Source organism: Bombyx mandarina, chromosome A1, assembly GCF_030267445.1.
Source record: "Bombyx mandarina strain Sakado chromosome A1, ASM3026744v2".
Taxonomy (NCBI): domain Eukaryota; kingdom Metazoa; phylum Arthropoda; class Insecta; order Lepidoptera; family Bombycidae; genus Bombyx; species Bombyx mandarina.
In genome coordinates this window covers 14,523,371-14,541,241 of record NC_143234.1, presented here as the reverse complement: position 1 = coordinate 14,541,241, position 17,871 = coordinate 14,523,371, and the positions used below count along the sequence as shown (strand labels likewise).

The window sequence follows — 17,871 nt, the reverse complement described above, 5'->3', positions numbered from 1 at the left end:
CCATGGCCGCAAGTGAGTAAGACCTAATTAAAAAAAAAGATACGTTTGGTAATCCGTCGGTCATGAATATTAATGAGCCTCGCGCACATGCTCACAGACCGTCACTTTTCCCGGTGCCATTGTTTATCTTTTCGATCGTTTTTTTATTGTTTTCGAATGTCGAATTCGTTAAAGGATAACCAATGGTATTTATTATACTGTGGACACGCATGAGTTAGTAGTCCTAATTTTGCCGACTTCTACAAAAGGTTGTATAACCGTTAATCTAAAACATATTTTTTTTGTGTTTTATCGAAGCCATAACGTAAATTCCGATAGCCATCTTGAATCATGAAGTCAAAAACTCAATTGTATTTTTTGACGGCTCCCCCATCGCACAAGCTGAAATGTGTATGACCGTGTGTTAAATATACACGCGGGATTGCATTGCATTCACATTTCTGTTAGCAAATCCCATTCCTCCTGGCACCAGTAATCATTTCTGTGGCCCACTGCTAATAGGGCCAATATCAAAAACCATTATTTTTAGTATTAAATGCATTTGAACAATGAGATATCAATAATAAAACTGCACGAAAGCGCGCCATACGTTGGCTTTTTTACATAGTCACTTTTGAAAGATTGTTGATAAAATAATAGTTTTTGACACACAAAAAAACCATATACTAATGTATTCGGCATAATTTAGCTCCAGGCCGCATATTTATACCTTTTCGAAGATCAATCGTAAATGAATCATTTGTACTTTCAGATGATTGTCGTTAAATAAAATTAAACAATACAATGTACAGTTAACTAACTGAACCTTGTTTGCGAATTTAGATTTTATTAATGACGCGACCGGACGATCGTTCCGCGCCACGGCCTAGTTTGAGCGGAGCCGTCTGAAGACGGTCGCCGCTGTCTATATGCGGTCTACGTTAATTTGGCTTAATGAAGATATAGGCATATTTCCGTTGTTTCTCGAACTGCTGTTATTTACGATGCAAATTCGAAAAGGGTATCGATTAGTATATTGAAGCTATTTCTTTGTTAGGTCTTTGTTCTTTTTTTCCTACCTATGCTGATAGCCTTAATAGGCTATATCACAGTTACCCTAGAGTGTAGGTGAGCTCACGGGGCTCAAACCGGAGGTGTTACTAACACTGCAAGCAAGAGCAGTGCTTTGCAGAATCTACCACCGGATTGGAAACGCGACCCACTGAGAAGATCTGGCGAGAAACTCAGTGGGCTGTGTCTGTGGGTTAATTCGTTCGTGGAGCCCTTCGTCGCAAGCGACGGGTTCGACGAGGACGGTGACCGGTGCTTGCGGTACCTAAAAGCACCGTTAATGGATCGGGAGGATCCGTAATGACGTGTCACTTTGTTAAGAAGCACTTGCGACGTATATAATGCCGCGATCGGCGCCAATAGTGATTTCACCGTGTTCTGCTGATCTAGCCGTTATGGTAGGCAGCTTGGCTCTGCTCCTGGCATTGCTGACGTCCAACAGCGACGGCAACCACTCACCATCAGGTGGGCGGTATGCTCGTCTACCTATACAGCAATAAAAACAAATGTGACAAAAGTTTATAGTAGAACATCGGGGGTAGTTTGTACATAAATTCTCCTGAATACCGTCTTAAATATCTGCTTGCAAGCTCTAGATTTATAACAGCTAACTTTAACTAATCTTAGTTACGTAAATAGCAGTGTTGCGCTGTTATATATTATTGAGTTGATTGAATTAGAAATAAATCTTCTAATACGTCTTAATCTCACGTTTGTTATTTCAATATTATTATTTTCGATTCAATTGATGACTTAACATTGTTTGTGATCTCAGACGACCGTAGTCTAGATATTCTAGTAGAAGTGAGCTGTAAACTTATTAAAATTATGTCGAAGGCTCGCTATAACCGAAATTAAATACAGAGCTACGCTCGAAATTTTCTTGTAAAGTTGAATTGTTACCAACCTTTGAAACTGCGCCTTGAATTTTACAATAGCAAAACATCGTGAAAACGCATTCCGATAATCCCATCAGATTACCTTCGTTTGTACCAACGTCAAGTTGTATTGAACTTCTTCTTCTTGTATTGAACTTGTAACTATACTGAGACCTTAGAATTCATATCTCAAGGTGGGTGGCGGCATTTACGTGTTATAGATGTCTATGGGCTCCGGTAACCACTTAACACCAGGGGGGCTGTAAGCTCGTCCACCCATCTAAGCAATAAAAAAAATAAAAAAACATACCTCTTACTTTCGTAGGGAAATGTAATTTTGATCTGGTATTGGATGTGACCTGCGTTATGTTCTGTAAAATTAATTCTAAAATATATAAAAAAAAACATAATTTACACCGCTAAACAGGTTGCTCAAAATTTATTTATTTAAAATGTAACTCGATATTTTCGAGTCACCTTATAAACAAAGCTATCAGTGCTAAAGTTTTTCAAAAACCTAAAAGTCGTATGTCCATCTCGTTTGCTAGAGACGTGGTAGAGGCTCTGATAGAGGCCGGAGTTGACCTGAACATCAGGACGTACGACGGTACCCCGCTCCACGAGGCCGCGCGCTATGGCCGGGCCTCGGTAGTCCATGTGCTCCTGAAGAACGGAGCCGACCTGAACATCAAGGATCGCCGCGGCAACACGGTCTACGATTTGCTGTCTCTGCTCTCTGAAGAGGCCACGAGGAAAGTAAGGAAAGTGATTAGAAGTAAGTGGAAATCTTAACTGCATTATTTATTTATTTAGCTTAGGTGGGTAGACGAGCTCACGGCCGACCTGAGGAAGCCCATAGTATCTACAACGTAAATGCCGCCATCTGTATTGAGACATGAGTTGTAAGGTCTCACTTTAAACAGTACAACGCCTGCACCGCTCTTCAAACCGAAACGCATTAATGATTTGTGGCAGAAATAGTCAGGGTGGTGGTAACTACCCGTGCGGACTCACGAGACGTCCTACCAACAATAAATTAGCTTTGCATTTTTATTAGCTTAAGTATATGTATATTTTGAATGCTGTTCCTCATTTTGAGGATACAGGGCTGAAGTATTTGTACCGTTCGCATGGCTGTTCTAACCTTCGGACCGGAACCCATAGATATGATAGCGTGAATATCGCCACCCATCTTAAGACATGAAGTCGTAGCCCAAACTGAATCGTATTAAGAGTATCTATCATATATAGAGATCTACTCCTGTGGGTTCACAACATCAGTTAAATGTCAGTTGGCGATCGCAGTACTATGGTCTAATACCCAAAAACCTCCTTTTTTCCTTTTTTCTAATTATGCTGATAGCCTTGAGAGGCTATTTCAGCTTTACCCTAACGTGTAGATGAGCTCACGGGGCTCAAACCGGAGTGTTGCTAACACTGCCCCTAGCAAGAACAGTGCTTCGCAGAATCTACCACCGGATCGGAAACGCGACCCACTGAGAAGATCCGACGAGAAACTCAGTGGGTCGTGTCTATGGGTTAAAAACCCTACTGCCAGCTCTAATGTGAATACATTAACTACTTTTACAATACACACACACACACACATCAAAAATGAATAACCACACATATACATTTTCTTTCTCACAGAATTTGAAAAAGACATATTAAACGAAAGCGACGAAGACATACCTCCGTTTCCGGTGCACGAATGTCCCACCCCTACGTAAGTATACAAACATTTAAATAAACCAGTATCGGTTTTACTTAAAACCTTCTTGATTTGCCAATGACGTCTGTCAAATCTGACATCTGTCAATGTCACCAAAAAAAAAGGGTTGACCTGTAATTTTTTTATTAGAGTATACATTAAAAAAAACGTTTTTTTTTACTTATTTGTAGTAAACATTTAAATTATGTTTAAAAAAATAAATTAAAAATTACCGTAGTGGTATTTGTAGAGCTGGCTAAGAACTATGTACTAGATTCCTAAATTATCGACAATCGTTTTTTTTTAATAGTTGCCATCGCGAACTATTCGAGCAATACTCTTACAGCTTGTACTAGTTTACGTTAATTGCATAAAAAAAACAATTACTACGAGTATGGTAACTTCTTAATTCCCTTGTACGGATGTGATGATGCATGCAGTAACAATGAAAACAAATAGTATCGGCCTCAAGAGTTATGGGCACATGGTGATTCGGCCAGAATATATTCAAGGATAATTGTAAATAGACATGCTTTAACAAAAACCGACTTCAAATAAATAAATAAAAGATTTTCCAAAACAAATATACATTAAAAACAATAATCATCGGATAAATCGGTTGAAGTGATATTGAGTTATTAATCTATTTGTCGCGCACGTACTTAATGCAAATTTAAGACTTATTTGGTTTTCTCATGGATACCATTATCAGAACTGGACTAAATTGAAATGGGACCACACGGGATGCGTCAGCTTTCTAATAAAAAAGAATCATCAAAATTGATTCACCCAGTCAAAAGTTATGAGGTAACAAACATAAAAAAAACATATAGTCGAATTGAGAACTTCCTCCTTTTTTGAAGTCGGTTAAAAAGTGAAAGGATATGTAGAAACTAATAAGATCCAGAAAGTTACAGATCTCTATTAGTTTTCGAGAAAGGAACAGAGTTATGTAAAAAAAAAAAATTTTTTTCACAGGATAGACAGATTCGGTTCATCCAAAAATGTAATTAAATCCTGGGAACTAAAAATAGCCCTTAGAAAAAATTAAGAGACCTAATTTCTCATAAGCTATAAAAAAAGTCTGATTTTCTATTCTTTAATTTTCTAATTTGAACGCTTAGTCTGTTTTTGTAAAATGACGTCATAACTTTTTTCATACCTCAAATAAATCTACAAAAATATGCGTTAAAGAAAATAAAAAAAAGTATATATAGCGTTAGAAATACAATTTATTTTATTAGTGTTAAAATGTCACAGTAAGTCGCGCTTAAATAATTATCTGGGGTCGATTCACCATGCGAGTGAGTGAGTGCCTTTGTCCCAATTGCTGACGTTAGCAAAAAATTACAAACAATGCGTTGATACTAATTGGATTCACAGGGTTATCACATCATCATCAGCCTGTATCTATCCACTGCTGGATGTAGGCCTCTCCCATAGTCCGCCACAATGAACGATCCTCCGCCTTCCGCATCCAATCTCTCCCAGCATATCGCCGCAAGTCATCGGTCCAACGGGCAGGGGGACGCCCAACGCTGCGCTTGGGCGTCCCCCTGCCCACAGGGTTAATATTATTTAATTTATTATTATTTATTATATAATTTATATCTATATACTGAAATTGTTTCATGTTTACTTATACAAACCACGGGCGCAACCGATTTTATAATCTAAATTCAGCTTTATAAGATGTATTATTTGTGAAAGAAATATGTATTTTCAAAATGCATGATTCTAATTTGTTTACCGATTGATTTAATTTTCGATTCCTTTGCGGATTTGAGTGCTTCAGATCTGTAATCAAATTTGTACAGGAACCGTTGTACCATTTCATAACTTACATAATTTACAATTGAATTGGCATGAATTCAAGCTTATTGAGCAAAATATTCTTGTCGACTATTTTTTCTGTGACGTTTGTAATTGAAACAACAATTTAACGTAGTTAGGATTTTTCATATCTGTCTTTATTATTTTATTCTTTGATTATCTGTATTAAATTAGAAAAAGAAACAGTTGTTGTGTGTTGTACTAATGATAGTAAAACAAACCGAAAGAAAGACACACGGTTGTTTGACCCCGAACTAGGATTCTTTATACTACGGGAACAAGAGACTAATATACATACTTAAAGTGTAAATAAATATAAACACACACACATATATAATAAAAAAGGAGAAGACAAACTTATTCATCATACAAATGTTTTTCCGCAATGGGATCGATAGCATTTAGGGGTGCTAATCATCGCACCACCACATCTCAGCTTATAGAATTTTAGAGCGTTTCTACTCTCTAAAAGAGACCATAAAGAATGAAATGGATTATGAACTGGACCGGACAATTTTCGATATTCAAAGTTCGCAAATTGAGTAAGATTCCTAATTAAATTAGCAAATAGTTAATTGTTAATCTACATTGTAAAAATTTAAATGTCCCGTGGTTTGTGTTTGAAAAGCACGTTTACGTAGTGAATGTTTTTTTCTTCGGTTGTTTTGTCTCAGTATATTCCTGTTTGGCTGTTTCCTAACCACAATAGCGAGCACATTCATTATCCGCACATCACTTGAGCATGCGGTGTAGAAGAACATTTCGCAAAGGAAATCCTTTAATTACTCGTAGGTCCTCGTCGAAGGAGTTCCTAAACGCTCCCTTTTAATTGGAGTGCCCCTCAACATTATACGCGACGTGTCTCCTTTGAAATCTTGATTACTATCTGCGAACACGCTTTTTGGTTTATTTTAAATTCCTGTAATTGTTTCGCCAGCTTTTTATTTTTCGTTTGTAAAATTTTTGTTCAATTTTGTTTGCTGTGAATATTGTTTTTTTTTATGGTTATTGCCTATTTAGAACATAATGGAATTGATGATAACAAATTTTAATAGGTTTTTTTTCCAAAGCAAATGAATTACTGTACCTGTCATAAATATGCTAAACGCGTTTTTCTTAAACAGATTGCGCTGTAAACAAAAACTCTGCAGTCGCTGCCTCATTAAAATGTTCCGTTTCTCTGATTTTGTCTAGTGGAGTTCAAGTTGAGATGTTTCTCGTAACGCGAGAAAAAGATTCCCCCTCTTACTATCGTGTCTTTGAAAATATATAAAAAGACCGCGCGGCCCGAGCAATTTTTATTTAATTTGATAAAACTGAAATGATTGCGTGTCTATATTTCAATAGAAAGTAGCATGATAAGAAATGTTTAAAGTTTAAATTACATATAGAATAATTTCTGTAAAATCATTTAATGATTCCAGGTATCGGTCTTCGCTTAAAACTGTAACAACTGCTTTGTGCAATAAAGACAACGCTTTGAGTACTAATATAATTAATGACCCACGTGTTAATAATAATGTCACGAGTGTAAAATACGAACAAAAAATGTCGACGCCCACGCGCAGTTGTAACTTAGTTTCTCCGATTGACGAAAAATTTGATGCAAATATCAAGGAGAAAAATATTAAAAGTTTGCTCTCAGAATTAAATCAGAGGTGTAGGATTCGCAACAATGTAAATAACGGCGAGAATAGTAACTCGAAAATATTGTATTCCAAGAATATAAATATCCAAATGGATAATTTGTATCGTACATATATGAATGTTGATGATTTACAAACAAACGATGCTAACTATCCGAATGAAGATGCTGTAGATGATCCAGGCGCGAACCCATTGTACGAAAATTTTAATAGCACTAACAATACTAAAGCTGCCACAAACCATCCAGATGATCAAAGAATTTCAAATTTATATCTCGACATGGGACATTCGGCTAAGTCTGAAAATAATAATACGGTAGAATATATTGGTTGCGAAGTGAACGAAATTAATGATCTTAATGCTTTTTCAAATGAAAAGGGGGAGATTGTGCTATTTGAAAATGATACCCGTCGCGTTCCGTTCTGCTATGGTAGCAATAGCCGTCATCGTATAGGTGATCCCGGTTGCTTAATGATTAAAGAAAGCGAATATATATATGAAATGAACACTGAGACGTTCTATAGCGATGCTTATCCGTTTATTAGAAAGAAAGACAAAACCATCACAAATAATTATTGCGAATGTCACGAAGACCTGAATGCGTCTCATTCAAGTGACGGGGTTTATTTTAGTTGCGAAAATATTAGTACTGAAGACGCTGTTGACAGTGTATCGATTTCAGCCACAGCGAAAATGAGCATTTGGCAAAAAAAGTTCCAGCAACTAAAACAAGTCGTGACCGATTGGTGATTTTGTTTCCAAAATAGTCATATTTTTTTAGGAAATAAATAAACATAAGACAATAGATAACATAGAAACTAGTTTTTGCGTGGTCGTGATATTTTTCCATGTTCCATCATTACTAATTATTTACTAATCAATAATCATCACGTGCGTTATGATTTTATTATTTTTATTTTTGTTTTAAGACTTATTTTTTGTTTTTCGCTTTATGTCTTTTCAGGAAAGCTCCAGAGTTCCAGCAAAATACTAAAAACCATTGCTTGTTATCACCATCATCTTCTTCCTTAACTAAAAATCATCAGCAAAGTTTTGTACAAAAGCTTGCTTCGAAATGCTTGGGTATTAAGGCGAAATTCAATTCTGCTCCTAACATTTCTAACAGTTCTATTTTGGAGTCAGATGTCAATGATAAATCCAAGCGCACAGACAGTAAAAATATTACAACTACTTTACATATAGGTAAAAGTAAATTTTTCAAATCGCTGTCGAAAAAGGAGGATTCTGGAGAAATTTTATGTAATCATGAATTCGATACTATATCTTTAGACAGATTAGGCACCTTGAATAGAGATTCTGATCTGAATAGGAGTAATAGAAGTTGTCCTGGATTTAAAAATTCATTGCCTAATATATCTGAAAATAATGAACTAAGTGGTTCAACTGAATCTGTGAACAATAATAAAGATTCTAATGAATCGAGTTGTAAAGATGGAAACAGTACTGTGACAGAAGCTATTAATTATAATATTTTTGAGCCAAGAAATAGAATATCTGTTATATCCGGAGAATCAACTACAATTGTAAATGAATGTTATGAACCATATGAATTTTCTAAGTCAGACGAAGAAGAAGATATTAATAGACCTGCTCCGGTTCCTGCCCCCAGACCCAATGCCATCCTATCAAAAGCAAATACGCTTAAACCTAAGCAAGGTATTATTTATGAAAACTTATTAATTCAAAATCAAACTATACCAAAACCTGCAACTAGAACTAATGTTCCCGTAACCAAGGCAAACGTAGAGGATAATCAAGTGTTATACGAAAATATAGCAATATTAACTAAAATAAAGCCTGATCCACCTAAAAGAACCGTATTACCATTCCAGTTCTTAGATAACAATGAAAAAGCGCCTTCACGGAGCTTGAGTCGTTCTTCAACTATGTCATCTGATTCAATGATTGATGAGACGAATCTAGAGGACATACTGCTTTCACAGAAATCAAAATCTTTTCGTCACGGAAAAGTCAGGTCGTTCAGTAAAGATTCTATAAAGACTAGTATTTGTAGAACATCGTCATGTTCTTCTGATTCGTCTGACGCAACGGACGCTAGTGCTATAGAAAATGTCGATTGCAGTGGTGAAGCTGAAAAGCTGTTACAATTGTCTATGACTGGTACGTTACCGACTAAAAAAGCAGAAAGTATTAAGAAAAAGATTCTCTTTAGACATAAAACGTTCACAAATATTGAGGTAGATAGGAATTCCACAAAAATCAAAGATTTACCACAATGGAATAAGGAATTTTTGAAAGAAACTTTAGCTCACTACCACATTCGTGGCACTGGTCATTGTTTATTTAAAGCCCCAACTGTTGAAGAATTCCTTTACATATTTAATAGAGAAACCCTTAATAGCAAAGCAGAGTCTTTGACAAAAAACAAAAGAGACAGTTACTATGAGACGGCGATTTGTTTTTGTAAGCCCAAACCGTTAAAAACATACAGCAGCGCCGAAAATCTTTTAGATCTATCATTCCAAGAAAAAGAAGATAAAATAACTTTGATAGATTTCGAAGGTCTAGTGAAAAAAAGCGAAATATCATCTTCGTCGTTTCAATGCTTTTGTGATTCCGGTGCTTGCACCCTTCATTGTAAAAATCGTGAGTCGCCCACGGATTTCATTGTGAAATTTTCTGTTATGAAGAAAAGTATATCAACTCCTGATATTACTTTAGAGGATTCTCCTTATTCGACAGCTGGTTTAAGTAACTTACCGAAAAACAAATCCGTGCCGCGAAACCTCGAAGAACCGTACGCTGTTGTCGAAGTGGACGGTAATAGTTCCCAAAAAAAATTAGAACAAACATCTAGTAGTAAATCGAATGCGTCATCTCAGGCATCGACGCTGTCATCGACTTCAGATAGACCGTATTCTTTGAAAGATATCTCTGAAGTTATATCGCAAAATTCAACATTGACATCTGACAGTCCGTCTTGTGCTTACAATTCTGTGCATTTGCCTGTGCGTAAATCGACCTCCTCGGAATACTCTGGTAACTGGTCACTCCGAACTTGTAATTCAGACGCTACCGTGAGATCGGACGCGTCCTTCAAAACGTGCCGCGAAGAGTCATCGGACGACTCCGACGGGACCTTGCACTCCGATGACGAAAGCTCTGATGCTGACACCGTGAAATCTGACGTCAGTACCACAAAAAGACCGTGGGTTCACAGTAATTCGTTCAGGTTCGGTGGCAGCACCAGATCCGACGTTATCGAGGAGGATCAATTTGAGGAGATGAATTTGTTCGAATCTAAAATGGAAAGCGGTATTAGTGTTGGGTCGGAGAGTTTGTCGTCGAGTTGGGAAGACGAGAGGCAAGATAGCGGTATTCCGAGGACCGATGGGGATGTGTCGCTTTGTTCGGCTTCGCTTGAGCGGGGTTCGGTCGGGGCTGTTCGCAGCGGGTCGGGGCGCCGCCGGTGGGACGAAACGGAGGGTACCAGCGAGGGCGATGCGCTGAGCGTGTCCAGTGCAGCATCTAGCTGTGCGCCCTTGCATCTAGCTCATCATCACGACTACAGTAAAGTATCGGTAAGTCATTCGTATTATTTGAGTACGTCACTACGTTCTAGATATTGGGTACGTCACTACCTTCTAGATATTGAGTAGGTCACTACCTTCTAGATATAATAATTAGTCCATAAAAATTTACAAATTTTACAAATACTACGGTATGCGCCGCACGACGCACACATCATTGATCATAGTCCGCTGTAGCGTCGACGCATGCATCAGCGATATTGCACGTTTTCCTCAATGGTCCTCATAGGGTAAGCTTAAGAAAGGCTACAATCTATAACCGATCATTCTCTTGTATGTAATTCGTCACGACAGGTTAGCAGGATATTATAAAAATATAAAATTACTAGCTGACCCGGCAGACTTCGTAGTGTCACAATCAATAAATAAAAGACCTAAACTTTTGTATAAAATAAACTTAAAACAAACAAAAGCAATCCGTCCGACGAGGGACACATCTAAGGAAAAACAAAATCGATATTTTTATTTAATTCCGAGCATTTTCATGTTTATCTACCTTTTAAACCTTCTCTGAACTTCGACAAATAATTCAAGACCAAAATTAGCCAAATCGGCCCAGCCATTCTCGAGTTTTAGTGAGACTAACGAACAGCAATTCATTTTTATATATATAGATAAATACAAAAAAAGGTCTAAAACAAAAAAATCCATTAAAATGGGAATATCATCAATTTGGTCGAAGTCATTTAAAAATACATTATTTAAAATAATTCAAAAACTACTGGTAAGATGTTGCAAAATAAGACTACATGAGAAACCCTTGCATATTTATTGTAAAAAGTATAATCAAAAAACGGTTCACCTGGAAAAGTAATCTGAGTTAACACACACCTAACAATAAATGCAGTCAAATTAAAGTTTATGCCTTGGAGAACGTATTCATTCTTAAATGTAAAGTTTATTGCTCTCTCTTGCTACTCTATGATTAAGACGCGACATACTGATGAGTGTGAGAAAGATTCTCATAATTAAACGCAATTAAAACGGTTTAGATTATGTCGCAACACATTTGAAAAGAAACAATGTGTCAACAGATCAGTGGTATGCATTGGAGATGATACAACAGTTTCTTTTGAACTTTTTACTAAGCATTTTCTTGTTAGCTTTTTTTTTTATCCTACCTATGCTGATAGCCTTGAGAGGCTATTTCAGCTTCACCCTAACGTTTGTAGGTGAGCTCACGGGGTTCAAACCGGAGAGTTGCTAACACTGACCCTAGCAAGAGCAGTGCTTCGCAGAATCTACCACCGGATCAAAAACGCGACCCACTGAGAAGATCTGGCGAGAAACTCAGTGGGCTGTGTCTGTAGGTCAATTCGCTCGTCGAGCCCTTCGTCGCAAGCGACGGGTTCGACGAGGACGGTGACGGGACTTGTTAGCGATCTTTATAACAGTATATATATATGCTGGGTTGTCGCTGTTAATTAATAAACACACACACAACTTTTGTACAATATTTTACTTTAATAATGTTAATTGAATTGAGGATACGCCCTAAAGCAAAATCGGTCACGCTAGCTGAGAAAAGGTTCTTTATCACGTACACAATGACATTTGTGTCCTATATACTCATGATTTTAATCTAGGCTTTGTTATAAAATGGCTTGTGATCGAAATGTGTGAATTAAATATATGAAGACCAGCTCTATAATTTGTGTGCACATATCATGACCCAAAGCTTGTTTTTGTCGCAAACAGATGAACAGATGTCAATGCTTACGAAAAATACTCGATAAAATTTCATTCGATATTGTTTTTCATGATTTAATTCCCGGAAGCATTTGAATGCCGTCCATTGTTTGGTTCGTATTAAAAAGAACATGAACGAATACGATATTAAACATAATTAAATAGAAAGCTACGTTCGGAGGTGCCGTGGGAAGTTTTAAAGCTATTAATTAAATATTCACCTGCGTCTCGGAAAAAATAAGTCCATGTTACACAATGCTCAGCCATGGTTTGAATTACTTTAATCGGATTTTTTATATTGATCTGCATTTAAACATGTTGTTTTGAATGCTGGAAATAATTTATTTTTTAAATTTGTATTTTTATTAAAGGCTAATGAAAACAATCCCTATACTCTATTCCAAATTACGAAGTCCCTTTTAACACTTCATAAAACGTAACTCTTCACGTTATGATGCATAATTTGAAATAATAATCATTTTTTGTTCATCATCGTAAACATCATTTAAAAAATACACAATCAATCTAAATCATTATACAAAATTAATTCACACACACAATAACATAATAATAACATCTGTCTGATAGGAGTTCGGAATTGGAATAGAGTATTAGTACTCGTATATGCAATGAAAAAAGCTTTTGAATGAATCTATTGATACTCGTAGTAGGCGGCATATGAGCCCACACGGTTAGGTACTACCACTCAGCCAAATCTGCTCTGATGTACTCATGCGTTCCAGTTTCGTGGGTTCGACAGCCGTTATACCTCATGTCTCATGGTGGTGGTATTCACGTAGTGATGTCCATAAGATCCGGTACCCGCTTAATATCACCACGAGCTCATTCAAGCGTCTACGCAATAAGAAAACTTACATAATTTGTTGCAAAGCAATGAGAAAGAATCACACTTTGGAAAGCATCTTTCGGTTTTTTTGAGAAGAAACTCGTGTCTATTGTCATCAAAGTAGATAGCAAATTGAACTCTAATCTTCTTAATCAGTTGAAAATTTCTGAACACAAACAGCATCCTCTAAAACCGAGTAAAAAGTTCGTGAGAAATAAATAATAATAAAACAATATCGAAACACATGGCGCTGATGACGTTGATTCGACGCTCGTCACTCGCAATACAACTTTGTTCTTGAAGCATTTTAAATTAATTTAGGTCCAGTTAAACATTGTAAAAACTCATGCCTGGATTAGATAAGACGCATGGCAGAGTCGTGTAACTGTGCTATTGACAGACGCGACACGTGCTTTTTGTGAAAATGTTTTAATCTTACATTCTTTTCATAATAAAAATGAGGCAGGAAAACAATGAAAATATGACGCAAATACCTATCGGGCGTTTAGCTGGTCAATGTCCTCTTTTTTTCAATCTGAATGAAAATATGCGTTAAACAAAAAAGTAATCGAGGACCAATCACACAGAGTCATCTGATGCCAAACTAAATATTCTTGCCCAGTCAGGTTCCTGAGCTACTGAGCCGACAGCACAGTTGCTAATTGGAGATTTGAAACGTCTCTCAAGACAACCAACCATATAGCTTACTAGCGGCCCGCTCCGGTTCCGCTCGGGTCTTTAACAAAAATTTCAACTATATTTGACGTTGTTTTATTTTTTAAATAAAAGATCTCCTGTTGCGGCATAACTATAATAGTTAGACATATGCTGTCGCGACACTTTTTCTTTTTTTTTTTTTTTTTTATTGCTTAGATGGGTGGACGAGCTCACAGCCCACCTGTTGTTAAGTGGTTACTGGAGCCCATAGACATCTACAACGTAAATGCGCCACCCACCTTGAGATATAAGTTGTAAGGTCTCAGTATAGTTACAACGGCTGCCCCACCCTTCAAACCGAAACGCATTACTGCTTCACGGCAGAAAATAGGCAGGGCGGTGGTACCTACCCGTGCGGACTCACAAGAGGTCCTACCACCAGTAAAAAAAATTCTAAATAATAATGTGTTCTACAAAGTCGTAGTACATTATTTTATTCTATCATCAATAGTTTTCGCAGGGCACGCGATGTAAAGAATATTTTAGGTATTTTTTTTACATCTTGGGTTACATTATTGGAGTTTTAGTAAGGATCTCTAATTTTTTTTCAATAAAGATTATAGCGTATGTCACTCGGGAATAGTGTAGCTTCCAAACAGTGAAATAATTTTTCAAATCGGTTCAGTAGTTTCGGAGCCTATTCAATACAAACAAACAAACAAATCTTTCCTCTTTATAATATTATTATTATTATTATTATTAATATCGAATTATAGAAGTATAGATTAGTATAGATTAATGAGTCAAATCCGCAAAGGATTCAATCGTTTATAAATATTCTGATAGCTCATGGTATGAGGCCTGATTGATTCGGTGTTACCTGATTCCGAACATTCAAGGGTCATCTAACGGTAACACGTACTTTCTACTACCGTACCCTTATTATAATTGGTGCTTACGTGTTTTCGTGACTGCGATCATAAAGTTTTATTGCTTTGTTATTGCTCGTTACTAAGTCGCTGCGGCCTGGAGAGAACTCGAAACACTTGGATTCATTAACAGTAAGGCTTAGTAAGTTTTTAAAAGCCTCTGTAGGCAGTTGAGTACACTATCCACCTGATAGTGTATCAGTAATGCTAGGGGCATCCACCACAGCAGGCTTCCCACCGTTGAGTACCCTTCGCAAGCCTTTTTTAAAGAAGGACATGCCATAGCCCACGAGAAACATATTTTTTTCACAGACTATCAGACATATCAAACTATTACCTTTTTTATTTGTAACCTAATCACCTGTTACTGGTGGTAGGACCTCAGTGAGTCCGCGCGGGTAGCACCACCCTGCCTATTTCTGCCGTGAAGCAGTAATGCGTTTCGGTTTGAAGGGCGGGGCAGCCGTTGTAACTATACTGAGACCTTAGAACTTATATCTCAAGGTGGGTGGCGCATTTACGTTGTAGATGTCTATGGGCTCCAGTAACCGCTTAACACCAGGTGGGCTGTGAGCTCGTCCACCCATCTAAGCAATAAAAAAAATCCCATAGCTTCCACCTGGATCGGAATAGCGACCACTGAGAAGACCCTGCGATAAACTTAGAAACTCTGGTTGTGTCTATGGGAACTATTTATTATCAATAACCTGCGAAAGATGTAAAGAATTATGTGCGTTATTTAATGAGAAATTTTGAATTTAATTAATTCCTATTCTATGGTATCTTCTATGATTCTATGATATCGGGCGGCTGCATACGCGTCATGATCTCTATGGTGGACTTCAATACCGGTATTGAAATCCCCGTCCGGGCGAGCAGCCTTTCAGGCTCCTAGCGAATAGGTAGGAAAAACAATTGAAATCAGATTAACATTAAAATAACATCTAGTCTGTGCAACAATTTGAAAAAAAATTTATTCAAAACTAATTAAATTTAATTAAATTACGTTAAATTCAATACAATAAAACTAAAGTGTTTGAAATGTCTAAAATAATGGTATGATAATAAAAAACATGAAATTTTATTAAAAAAGTAGTTTAAATTATGCCTTAAGAAGTTTATTACGCAATTTCGGTTCACTTTTCCTCTTTTTAAAAGCCGCATATACTATATATGTACGTATGTATATATAGAATAAAAATAACGGATCTGTCATGATAAACTATTCAACATATTGTTTATTATATACTACTCACGTCGAGGCTTTCAAAATTGTTTCTTCATCCACACAGATTTCAAGCCATGCCCTATTTATACAACGCATTCGCAAGCCGGTGATATCACGCGCTCTTCTTAATCGCTAGATTGCGAGAAAGAGTTTATACACATATACTTGTGTATGCTTTTTTCGTAAATATTCGTTTAGTCATTTGTTTAGCGTGTCATTACAGTTGACAAAATTTTAACTAAGCGTCCTAACTGACAGTTAGCTTCAGTTAAACTGCTCATCAGTTGTTGTGATCGTAAGGCTGGGTACTAAATAAAACATCTAGTTCAGATGTACGCTTGCCTAATAAATTTACTTTAAAAAATCTTCTGGTATTCGCATGTTTTTTTGTAGGGTCGATCGTCGATTATATTTTTTTATTGAACTACTTCAATTTTTGATTGCGGTATCGTTATATTTTACGATTAAAACATTAATAAACAAAAAAAATAAAACAAAAGTCGTCGTGGCCTAAAGGATAAGATGTCCGGTGCATTCGTATCTAGCGATGCACCGGTGTTCAAATCCCGCAGGCGGGTACCAATTTTTCTAATGAAATATGTACTCAACAAATGTTCACGATTGACTTCCACGGTGAAGGAATAACATCGTGCAATAAAAATCAAACCCGCAAAATTATAATTTGCGTAATTACTGGTGGTAGGACCTCTTGTGAGTCCGCACGGGTAGGTACCACCGCCCCGCCTATTTCTGCCGTGAAGCAGTAATGCGTTTCGGTTTGAAGGGTGGGGCAGCCGTTGTGACTATACTTGAGACCTTAGAACTATATCTCAAGGTGTGTGGCGCATTTACGTTGTAGATGTCTATGGGCTCCAGTAACCACTTAACACCAGGTGGGCTGTGAGCTCGTCCACACATATATGCAAAAATTAATTGCTTCATCAATAAATAAGGTTTAGCCTATAAATATTTAGGAACGCCACACATGATTTTTTCGATCTTTCAATGCTGTTAGAATCTTTAATGCAAGGACGAACTTTTGTTTCAAGCATCATTCTGATTTTTGTTAACGATATGGTTTTTTTAAATATTTAAATTATATTGTGCTCCTATTATGTTTCACGAACAAAAAAGTTTAGTCTTAGTTTTCTACAGTGAACTGAAACAGTGCGAATACGACAGTCGATTGTTTCAAATGTCCATGTCATTCAGTGCGTTGTCATGGTAATGCCGTCGCGAACTTACATCCGTTTCTTATCAGAAATAATAATTGAATACAACGACTATGTTGGAATAAGTGGATATTCGATCCAATGTCGTGTATAATAAGAAAATTAAGGTTTGATAATGAAAATTGTAGACATAGTTTTAGGTTTCTCGATATTTCCTAAGAGCTGTATATTTTTTAAACTAGATTCGAAAAGAGTGTTTAGGGGTATTTTAAGAATTTATTCATGAGTTTCCGATATATCGGCTTTGTTGCAAGATATAATCACGGGCAGACCGAAGACTGCGGTTTAGATGTTAGGTCCAAACAAATCTGTCTACCCTCATTACAGGCAGTTTTTTTTTAAATTTATTGCTTAGTCGGGTGAACGAGCTCACAGCGCACCTGGTGTTAAGTGGTTACTGGAGCCCATAGACATCCACAACGTTAATGCGCTCCCCACCTTGAGATACAAGTTCTAAGGTCTCAAGTATAGTTACAGTCCGTATCAGTATCATGTTTGGGTCGTGTGATAAAAACCCCTTGAAGTAGACAACAATGTGTCGTGCCAGCCCTACGTTGAAGTGTGCTGAGAGTTAAAACGTAAAGAATTCGGGCGGTCA

At 36.9% G+C, this 17,871-nt stretch overlaps 1 protein-coding gene across 2 annotated transcripts in view; it reads left to right on the top strand.

Moving 5' to 3' along the window:
• The window catches only part of LOC114253403 (uncharacterized), a 171,324-nt gene that overhangs the window by 29,287 nt on the left and 124,166 nt on the right, over positions 1 to 17,871 (top strand). For both annotated transcript variants that reach the window (XM_028188283.2, XM_028188275.2), the window contains exons 6-8: positions 2,477 to 2,703; positions 3,579 to 3,654; positions 8,084 to 10,682. In XM_028188283.2, the coding sequence (XP_028044084.2) occupies positions 2,477 to 2,703; positions 3,579 to 3,654; positions 8,084 to 10,682 (2,902 nt within the window). The remainder of the gene's footprint in view (positions 1 to 2,476; positions 2,704 to 3,578; positions 3,655 to 8,083; positions 10,683 to 17,871) is intronic.